Genomic DNA, 11,342 nt, shown 5'->3' with positions numbered 1-11,342 from the left:
TAATTCACCCAAGCTGCAAGGTTTCCTAACAGGGATGTATTTGTGCTACGGCTGAGCTCCATTATGGACCTGCCTTCAAGTTTATTTCAATTTCATTTCACATTTGTGGGCATCTGAGGTGCAAGAAACCTCCAAGAAGCTCTCCTGCAGGAACCTGGTCCTGAAAGCACCTTAGAAGCAGAACCATTTGCCTCAAGGCTACATTACAATGTATGGCAGAAAAAAACCTGAACCCCTGGTTGTCTTACATCACAGACCTTGTGCACAGTAATAACGTTATCATTGCCTTACGAATCAATGAAGAAAAACGATACAGACTGAAGTTCAGAGAAGTTCATTTCTTGATTATACAACCTGATCTACTTAATGGCTAATCTCATTTACTCAGAGAAACCTAGAATTCCTATTGGTGAAAATCCATGTATATGTGACCTCCTCAGTATATAAAATTGGAAAGCAAATTAATTCGTCTAGAGTCATTTCAGTCACTGTTAGCTGGTGCCATGGAGCCTCTAGGGACAGTGACCATTTTGATGATCATATGTATCTCTTGCCTTGTTTTCCTTGCAGTCAGGAGCAGAACGCCAGAGAATGCAAAGCAGCTGCCACCTGGCCCACCTCCACTGCCCATCGTAGGGAATGCTCTGCAGCTGAAGACCAACAACCTGGCCCAGGTTCTTCAGGAGGTAAGCCAAAGATGAGCACCTTCTTCAACAGCTGTCTGTTGATGACAGTTACCTGTTTGCAAGCCTCTTTCCATCTGACTGTTTTGGAAGGGGACAATCCATTGTCAGTTTGCTTATTTATAGATGGTACAATCTGGGTGCAGGGCACATTTGCAGAGTATAAGGCAACAGACTCTGCACTTTGACAGAGGAGAGGCAAGAGAGGGAGGGGAGGCATCCAGACCAGAGGAAAAGAATAGCAGAATCGCTGTGATTTCAGTGGCATGGACTTGCGCTTGGCTACATCAGCAGGGATGGGGAGCAGGGACTTGTCCCAAAGGCTCCACAGAAAAGAGGTGGACTTTGAGCAGGTCCCACAACTCCAGAAAGGGGGTTATTTTATTCTCATTTTATTGTTTTATGCTTAAAATAAAAGCCATAAAGCCCCCTTCTGAGTAAAGAACTTTAAAAAGCAATAGTGCAATTTTCATACTATATTAAAGATGGGGGGCGGGAGCGGGTCCAATTCTCCCTGCCCTCTGAACATTTTTAGCCTCTGCTGGACAGTGTGGAGTTCATAGTCTTCTTGTATATTGAAAAGCTGCTCCTTTATTTTCCCCAGAATGTGTTTGGTTGGAAGATACTGTAAGAATTCCCTTAGAAAAATGAGTGTGAGGTGAGATATAACATATAATCATATTCACGGTATAGAGGAAGTGGACAGGAAAACACTCTTACCCCTCTCTCATAATGCCATACCCTCCAACATTTCTCCAATGAAAATAGGGACATCCCATTCCATATTGATAATTTTGCAATCGCCCACACACCTCACTGGGTTGCCCCAGCCTCTCTGGGCAGCTTCCAACATATATAAAAAAATAATAAAACATTAAAAATTAAACAAAAAAACACTTCCCTATTCAGGATTGCCTTCAGAGGGGGTCGGATAACTCTATACCCTCTAACATTTCTCCAATGAAAATAGGGACAGCCTAAGGACATTCTGGGATCAAACTGGGATGGCTTCTCTAAATCAGGGATGTCCCTGGAAAATAGGGACACATGAAGGGTCTGTAAAGCTAAAACTTGGAGTCTTCAGTTAAAGCTGAATGTTGGAAGATTAACAACACACGCAAGATAGTAGTTCTTCATACAGTGCATATTGAAACTGTGGAATTCACTCCCAAAGAAGTAGCGATGATAGCCTCCAACTTGGATGATTTAAAAGAAATGTTAAGACAAAGTTCATTGAAGATAAAGCTACCCATAGCTGCTAGTGATGATGCTGAACCTCCACCAGTTCCAGGGACCTGCAGGAGGGGAGCGTGCTATTGCACTCAGGTCTTGTTTTTGAGCTTCCCAGAAGAACTGTGTTGGCCACTGTGATAACAGTCGTGGACTAGTTGGCCTTTGGCCTGATCTAGCTGCAGAACACTTCTGTATATTATTAAGAGTCATGTGGTTCAGATGCCCATAGTGAGTCTGGGGGCAGCGGGGCTCTCCATCAGCTATATGACTCTCTCCTAACCCGCAAACCCACCTAGATGTGTGTCCTTTTTTTCCAGTTTGGTGAGAAGTATGGCTCTGTGTTCACAATGTATTTTGGAGCAGAACGGGTTGTGGTGCTGCATGGCTATGATGCAGTGAAAGAAGCACTGATTGACCGTGGAGATGAATTTGCTGCCAGGGGACACCTGCCATTAGCTGATGATGTCAACAAGGGATTAGGTATTTTATACTGGTTGACCGGGGGGGGGCACAGGTAAATCCCTCTATTCATGAAAATAAAGCAACAGGTGGCGCTCCCCTGGGATGTGTGTTGCTGCCGGCACCCCCCGGGATGGTCCCCGCGCACTGCCTTGCACCCACGGGTGCTTACCCCTGCCCACGCAGGCTGCTCCAGGTGCCGGAGCAGCTAGCTCCACCTCTGGTCTAGAGCAAGCATCAAAAATCAAAGCAGGATAGAATGAGTCTCTAGCCTTTAAATATAATGCTCTGAGGTAATACTAGTGTGGGCAAAACAAAAAAAAATTCCTTCCAATAGCACCTTAAAGACCAACTAAGTTAGTTCTTGGTATGAGCTTTCGTGTGCTTTCATACCAAGAACTAACTTAGTTGGTCTTTAAGGTGCTACTGGAAGGAATTTTTTTTGTTTTGACTATGGCAGACCAACACGGCTACCTATCTGTAACTGGAACTAGTGTGGGCAGTAAGTGTGAGAGTTATGTGAGCAGAATTCCCTGGCCTGGATCTTGTGAATCAGTAAGCTCTCCACACCAAGAAAGAGTTTCAAAGTTACTGCAAACTATCTTTAAATTTGTTACCAAATAAGTAAATAAATACAAATCAACACATTTCACTTAAACAACTAGCAATGTAGTCCTGTTTTCTTTAAGTTCTTTCTGGTTAATATAGTCCAAGAACTATTGCTTCTTCATTATACTGGCAGCTTCAGAGAGAGACCCAGGCTCCAAGAGATGAATTATCAGTTAACATAAATATCGAAACATTGAGGCTCCTGCTCTTCCAACCTGCTTCTTCTGCTCTCCCTTTCAGTCCATCCATCTCCTTTATGCCCATTTCCTCTTCTGCTTTCCAGGAATTATATTCAGCAATGGGGAGGTGTGGAAGCAGCTCCGACGCTTTGCCCTTACCACCCTGCGCAACTTTGGCATGGGAAAGAAAAGTATTGAGGAGAGAATCCAGGAGGAAGCACAGTTCCTGCTAGAAAAGTTCCAGGATACTCAGGGTGGGTAGCCACTGCCCCTCATCCACACAGGCTTATCAAGCAGACCCCCTTAAACATTACAACAGATTCTGGGGTACATTGCAACAGATTATTAACCACCAACTCATAAAGAAATATCATGGTGGGTACAAGGAAATCATTAAAAATTAAAATCATAAAACACAGAACTAGTGACCAACACTGAATCAAATAAATTGCCTAAAAACACTTGTGAAATACAGTGGTACCTCAGGTTAAGTACTTAATTCTTTCCGGAGGTCCGTACTTAACCTGAAACTTTTCTTAACCTGAAGCACCACTTTAGCTAATGGGGCCTCCTGCTGCTGCCGTGCCGCCGGAGCCCGATTTCTGTTCTTATCCTGAAGCAAAGTTCTTAACCTGAAGCAGAGTGCTCTGCAGATATTGTTGATTTCCAGCTGCTTTCAGCCCCAACAGTCATCAGTGGTCCAGAAGTTAGAGTCTAGCAGCATCTGAAGTGCTTTAGATTCCCTAGTTTTAGTCTAGAGTTCACGAAGGCCTGCACCACTGTGGTCACCCTTTCCTATCTAAGGATATATTGGCTGAAGCTGGAAAAAAGCACCTTGGAAAGTCCTTGGAAGAAACCACTCATAGCCACTGAAGATGCCCATGCCTCCAGAATTGTGAGAAAGGCAGCTCCCTGTCTGACCACTGAGGCCAGGAGCCAGGAAATGGCAGCTCAGAAATTCCAGACTAGATTATTGCCTAAAACCTGTAGTGGGGTTGTATAATTATTTTTTTGTTGTCCTTCCAGAGAAGCCCTTGGATCCAACCTACTTGCTCAGTTGCGCTCTCTCCAATGTCATTTGTGCAATTGTCTTTGGGAAACGATACGATTATAATGACAAGAAGTTCCTATCCATGATGAGCTTAATGAATGAAAACTTTCAGGTTTTAAGCTCTCCTTGGGGACAGGTAGGTGCCATCTTTTTAAAGGCCCTTTCCCACAAAGTCTAAATTTTCCTGCTGTTTAAATGTCTTTCTCCCAGGCTTCTCATGGCCCATACTGCCTCTGCCTCTTTTTTTATTATTAATTTTTTTATTAACAGGCCAATCAAATCACATTATTTCCAAATCACATTAGTTCCAAATTATACAGCCAAATTTTTAAATTTTTGTTGGGGGTACCCATACTTCAAGCTCCGAAAAGGTGTCCAAACATCACTTATATTGCTGCTTTAATTAGACAATTCTATCCAGTTCTGTCCAGATAGTCTCTTTGTTACTTTCCTCATCTTCTTGTTGTTATCATATATTCCTTTCTTTGCGATCTCTGATAATCTTCACAAGTGGGTTGAAAACAAACATCCTCTGTGTGGGTTTTACACTCTCCAAAAATCATATCACATAAGGACAGCCGCCATTTCCACACCTCCGTAAAGAGACTTTCCCTCGGTCTGTCCATTAATTTTCCCAGGCTTGCCAGACATATCTCAGAGGGCTCTGCCAAGGTCTTGATCACATCCCTATAAGCATTCACATTCCAATGACCCTGGTCCTCCTCCCCCCGTCCTTCTTAGGCAAGCGTGTCTCAGCAAGACGCCATTTGAAACTGCGTCATAAAACTTTCCTCCGTTCTCCTCCGTTCTCCGATGTTTACCAATCCTCTCTTTGATCAATAATTCACTCCACACAGTTCTTGAATTCCTGCTTGTCATTAATAAATTGCAACGATTCTTCTTACTGGGGTGGAGGGTTATTAATACTCACATAAGGCAAAGAAAAAGAAAAGTTTTTTCCTCCACCCACCTTTCTGTTTCGCACCAAACATACCAGTCTTTTAATGGTGATTCATCACTTGATTTATTTGTCCCGCCCGTCGCTCCACTCCCAGAGATCCATTAATCAGCAGTCTTAACTCCCAATCTTCGCTTGATGTATGTGCTTTAGCTTCTTTCCAATTATATATTTCCAATTATATGTTTCGAGCTAAAGCAACCAGTGCGCTGATTGGAGACAGCGTCCAGGAAGAGCTGACTTCACACAAGGGCTTGTGCCAAGTGTCCGCACCCCCTTCTTTCGAATCCGGGGGTGAATTATGGACACGGCTGGCAAGGCAGTCCTCCCCATCCCCTTGGGGGGGCCAGGAAGACTGCATACTTCCCATAGCAGCCTCTTAATTACCTCGTGTGGGTCGGAGAGATGTTATTGTCGGCCATCTTCCAATGTGCCCCCTGGTGGCCCCCCGAGAGCTACTGCCTCTGCCTCTTAATATTTCTGTTAATGTCCTAGTTGCAGGTTTGCCATGAGCAACTGGTTAGCCACTGTGACAGCAGGATGGGCCACTGGCCTGATTCAATAGACTCTTCTTATGTTTTTAATTTGGAGAGCCAATCAAGGCCGGAGCATACAATACCAGTACCTCGATCTAATAACCAAGGCTTGACTTAACTCAACAGCAGCCCGGTGGAATAGGAAGTAAAGCTTAACGAGTAAAACCCACAGGCTCAATACTGTAACCGGAACTAATCACTTGGGATGTATACACACTACCATTGCCTCTGCATCCAATGTGCTTCCACTAATGGTTTGAGAAGGTGTGAATACATGATGTTAGTCACAATCGATATCTAACCTGCCAATTCTTATGAAATGTTGCGCCTTGCTGAATTTTAAGCCAGGGATGTGTACACGGACTGGTTTCAGTAGGAGAAACAGACTACATTTAGAGATATATATGTAATCCCATAGCTCAGTTTTAGAGCATTTGGCTTGTTTATATAGGGTCCCAGAGTCAATCCCTAGTATCATCCCTGGTTAGGGATGGGACTTCTGAATGAAACCCAGCAGAGCTGCTGCATAGGCGCTACTGACCTTGAGAGACCAAGGGTCTCATTCAGTATATACCTTTTAACGTGTGGGTTTGGGGGGGGGTAATTGGGTTGTTGTTCTTATTTTGATTGTGCATTTTGTGGTTCTATATTTTTATTTTAGTCTGCGAACCACCCTGGGACCTGTGGGTATAAATTCAATAAATAATAATAATTAAATAATGATATAAGACAGCTGATGGGGAACATCTACAAAGATTTGGGAGGCATTGGTAGTGAAAATGCTGGTGTGTGGACCACAGAGTTGAAATGCACACAAGGCAACAGTGGCCAACGTTATACTGAAGCCTGAGTGTGTACAAACCCTGACTGAGGCTGGTGCCAAAGGGTCTCTTGTGGTGTTTCTTCTAGCTCTACAACATCTTCCCTTCTTTGATGAAATGCATCCCTGGGCCCCACCACAAAGTGCTGAAAAACAACTTGGCAGCCAGAGAGTTTGTTTTGGAGGAGGTTGAAGAGCACAAGCCCACTCTGGACCCCAGCTCACCTCGGGATTTTATCGACTGCTTCCTTATGAAAATGGATCAGGTAATCATGAAAACTCACAGAACTCTCCACGTGGGTTCTCCTTCCACTCCTGAAGCTTCCCAACCAGCAGACTTCCATCCAGCTTCTTGTGGGGAATGCCAAGGAAAGAAATTCCTGTCCACACCCCATTGGAGTAGATTCATTTCCCATTGCTAACTTGTTCCTGCAGTAAGTGGGAAGTTCTTTCTAATGATTAGCCCTCCGGGCAAGGAATGTCCAGAGGAACGAGCTATAAAAAGACTTGAGATAAGATGTGTCTTGGGAAGGGAGCTGGTCCCAGTGACACAGTTAAATTCTTGTTATGTTGTACTCAGAATAATTGAGTTGACTCCACTGACTGTGTTGTGTGTTTCTGCAGGAAAAAGGTAATTGTGCATCCCATTTCACCATTGAAAACTTGGCCATAAGCACAGTTGACTTGTTTGTGGCTGGAACAGAGACCACCAGCACCACATTGCGATACGGGTTCCTGATCCTCCTCAAATACCCAGAGATACAAGGTAAAATGGATGTGATGTTAGTATTTATTATTCTAGTTCTCTCTTCGATTTATGTGTCACAGGTCCAAGAGGTTGTTGTTCTGCCACTTTCCCCAGGAAAACCCACTGTTCATCGCTGAATGTTAATCATCGCTGACGGACATCAGCAGTAAACAGAAGACTTTCCTGGAGAAAACGGGGGGACGGGGGACGGACCAAATGGTCAGACCCATGCCTAGAAATCACAGACCTGTGCCTAGAAATCCCAGCAAAAACAGACGTGTGGATGAGCTCTTATAGCTGACCATATTGCAAACCCTAGGATTTTATATACAAACAGTAACAACTTGAACTTGGCCCAGTAGTGTACTGGCAGCCAGTGCAGATCCTTTAGACAAAGGCATCACATCCTGCACCAGCTGCACTTTCTGTGCCAGCCTGAAGGGTAGCCCACAAAGGCACAACCACAAGGGCCAGGGGTCAAAAGGCCCTCAGGTAGGATCAGAATCACTGCAGGACAGTGCCTCCAATAGGTATCCCTCTAAGCTGGACCATCACTTGCTCCTAAAACTTCCCTAAAGAGGAGGCTTTTGTCCCTCTGGGCTCCTTTTGGATAGAAATTGAATTAATATATAAATAATTGCAGTTATACTATGTTTCCCTGTTTACGGATGGATTACTGAAGGTGAGCTACAATAATTTGTCTGAGTTAATGTGATGAGTCAAGAGAAAGTTGGCATCAGAAAACATTGAAAGCTCCCAAAATGTGCAGGGGCTGGCAGGCACTCCCATGGAATTTCAATTGCTTCTATGTTTCCTGCACTGGTGTTAAACCTCATTCTTCCCATTACAGACAAAGTGCATGAAGAAATTGACCGAGTTATTGGCCGATCACGAAGTCCTTGCATGGCAGATCGTGGGGAAATGCCTTACACAGATGCTGTCATCCATGAGATCCAGAGGTTCATCTCCCTCATCCCACTGAGCGTCCCTCGTGCAGTACTCAAAGATACACCGTTCAGACAATATGTCATTCCAAAGGTCAGCTATTTTCAAGGCTCTAAGTAGTAATAATAGTAGGCTACTAGCCATGATGGCTATATTCTACCTCCATGGTGAGAGGCCGCATGCTTCTGAATACCAGTGGGTGGAAACCACAGGAATTGAGAGTGCTGTCTTGTTTAGATTATGTTGAAGGGCTTCCCATGGGCATTTGGTTGGACAGCATGAAAACAGGATGCTGGACCAGATGGGGCCACTGGACTGATCCAGCAGAGCTTTTCTTCTCTTCTTATGTACAAGCAAGGGAAGTAGTTTAGCCCAACTCCTATAGTGTAGCTGGGCATCTTCAGGCCTGGACTTCATTTGAAACCCCCTATTGTCTTCTGAAGCTGCCCCGTTCTTCTCTGTATCAACAAAGTACCTTCCTTCCTGTTAGTGCCTTCCCACACCATTCCTTTGTGAGAGTCAATTTTATGCTTTCGTTGGGTGTCATGGCCATCCAGCCCATTTCTTTACACTCTCTGCAGGGTACTACCATATATCCCATTCTGACGTCTGTGCTACATGACAGCAAAGAATTTCCAAACCCCAAAGAATTCGACCCAGGACATTTCTTGCACAAAGATGGCACCTTCAGGAAGAGCGACTATTTCATGCCTTTCTCAGCAGGTAAGATCTCTGCTTCCCCAGTAGGCTGCAGTCTTGGCCAGCTCAGGTATTTCCTGTCTCCCTAATCGGCTGGTGTCGGGGCAATGAGGGGGCACCTCCTTCCTCCTGCAGCCTAAACTGGAAGGGCTCCCAGTTTGTAAGAGAGGGGCAGAGGCTTCTGGGTCCATCAGAACTCCTTGCACCTTTCCTGTGGCCAGCTGAAGCAAAAGAAATGGTGGAAAGAGTGACTCTCCCAGGAGCTGTTCTGGAGCAGCACCTTTGCTCCTTTGGCATGATTGTTATTTTCTCTGTAACAGCCAAAGTGGTTGTTATGCATCTTACACTTTGGGTTTCCTTTGCAGGGAAGCGGATATGTGTGGGGGAAGGTCTGGCCCGTATGGAGATCTTCTTGTTCTTGACCACCATATTACAGAACTTCACTCTGAAGTCCATCATTGACCCCAAGGACATCAATCTCACACCGGTGTTGAGCAGCATAGGCAACTTCCCTCGGCCCTATCAGCTCTGCATTGTCCCTCGCTGAAAAGCCTGCCTCAGGAGGGCTGCACATGTGGAAAAGTCGCAGCCTGGCAATTCTTTGTTCAAAAAACCCATAACACAATATCTCCTCACGTGTGGAGCCCTATCTTCTTACCTGACTGTTGAAATGTTACTTTGGGGATCGTGCTAGAGACTATTTCACGTTGAAGACATTATTGCAATGGACAAATAGCAGGATTTAGAAATTAGTCACACACAAAAATCCCATTGCGTGGACAGGCGGAGTCCCCAGATCCCCCGCGGTCCCCCCGTCATGTGGAATAACGACTCGAGACAACGTGCTATGGGATTAAATTGGCCACAACTTTATTAAATTTCAAATGTGGGTAGATCTTGGCTCAGGCATTGGGCGTTCTCCCTCCCCAGTCCCCAGCCGGGGACCTAGGGAGCATCAGGGTTGTCCAGTGTGTGTGTGGGGATGGGCCAGCTCTGGAGAACGTATGTTCAAGCAGAGATAGCCGCCCCCGTTACGCCGCCGCCGCAGGGGAGAGCAATGACAACCTTTCGGCGCACGGCCAAAGCCTCCCTTCAGAAACCCCTTTAACGGGGAACCCTGGTATCGCCGCCGCAAAGAGGAAGATGGACTAAAGGATTCCGCCCAAGGCCTGATACCACCAAAGTTGTGACGTTTTGCTACGGGAAAGGCGAAACCTGCCAATGCAGGGAAATTCCTTTCTGGCCCTTTAACAGCGACTTTAACGTAGCAGCGCCTGCATACCTGTGAAGAAAAGTTAACCTGCGAAACCTGTGAAGAAAAGTTAACCTGCAAAATAAGACATTAACTGAGGGTGGGTAGGGTGGGAGAAGCTCTGGAGCCAAGTGAGGATTCCCAGGTAAGATCCTCCCTCTATTGTGTGGGCAGGTAATCCCTCCCCTACCTGGCCTGGTCTCCTTGGCAGCGCTTCCCCCAGGTGGGATTGGGCAAATGACTGAGGTAGGCGGAGACCTCCAGGTATCCCACCTGAGGGAAGGCAAGGCCAAGCCTATGCTGTTGGAGCCGCTCCAGATCTAGGGGCTGCACGCGTCCACGCAAAGGGCGCCCCCCGTTTTAAGCGGGGAGCGGTCATTCTTATTTTTCTTACCCATTCATATGCATATGTGTGCAGCGGAGTAGCTAGGCACTGGAGTGACTGGTGCGGGGGCGTGTCCTGCAGCCAGGGGTGTGTTGAGCGACCCATGGGGGCGGGGCAAGTCTCTCCAATGCTTGGAGCCTCTCCGCCGCCTCCCCCTCAGCTGTAGGGCGTCTGAGGGAGAGGCAGTAGGCAGACACAAATACCACGTTGCAGCGCGAAACTTGCAGGTGCCTAAGCCACCATGTCACTTCAAAAAATTTCATGAGCCCAATTTTTTAAAAACTCATTTTGTCACACACCCCTCAATGGTGACATCTGGGGCAGACTGTACCCCCCCCACCCCCTTCCTCCACCACTGTATGAGAGTGATGGGTAAAATCTGCCAAGATTGAAGCTTTTTAGCCACTGAGAAGAAGTCATTGTGAAGCCAATCAGAGTGGAAGGAACCGAGTCAACCACTGAGGAACTGGTGACCCTCAACAGTGGTTGGACTCTTGCGCCCATCACCCCTGATGTTGGCTGGGGCAGATGGGGGCTGGAATCCAGGAATATCTGAAGGGCTGCAGCAAAGTTGTTTAACTGACAACATAAGCTTTTTTTTGGCAACCCTTCTATAGATCTGTACACTGAGATTGGCAGATGTCTCACGGCTAAAAATAAAGCACAGGCAGACAATTGTATTTTGAAAAATATTCCAATAAACTCAGTTTGGAGTCTCCCGGTGCTAGAACAAACTGTCTAAAAATAACTTTCACTTTTTGCCTGAGTTCAGAAGGAAAGTCTTT

General features: G+C 45.9%; 1 protein-coding gene across 1 annotated transcript; it reads left to right on the top strand.

The window, feature by feature from the left end:
- Positions 1-459: 459 nt before the first annotated feature.
- Positions 460-10,280, top strand: LOC114590635 (cytochrome P450 2C19-like). Its single transcript, XM_077924474.1, has 9 exons — positions 460-686; positions 2,234-2,396; positions 3,268-3,417; positions 4,190-4,350; positions 6,618-6,794; positions 7,153-7,294; positions 8,127-8,314; positions 8,803-8,944; positions 9,286-10,280. Exons 1-9 carry the CDS (start codon positions 504-506, stop codon positions 9,465-9,467), a joined length of 1,488 nt encoding a protein of 495 aa, XP_077780600.1. The 5' UTR covers positions 460-503; the 3' UTR covers positions 9,468-10,280.
- Positions 10,281-11,342: the final 1,062 nt, after the last annotated feature.

Source organism: Podarcis muralis, chromosome 1, assembly GCF_964188315.1.
Source record: "Podarcis muralis chromosome 1, rPodMur119.hap1.1, whole genome shotgun sequence".
NCBI classification, from domain to species: Eukaryota; Metazoa; Chordata; class Lepidosauria; order Squamata; family Lacertidae; genus Podarcis; species Podarcis muralis.
The sequence above is the reverse complement of the archived record's forward strand: the minus strand, read 5'-3'. Positions and strand labels throughout refer to the sequence as shown.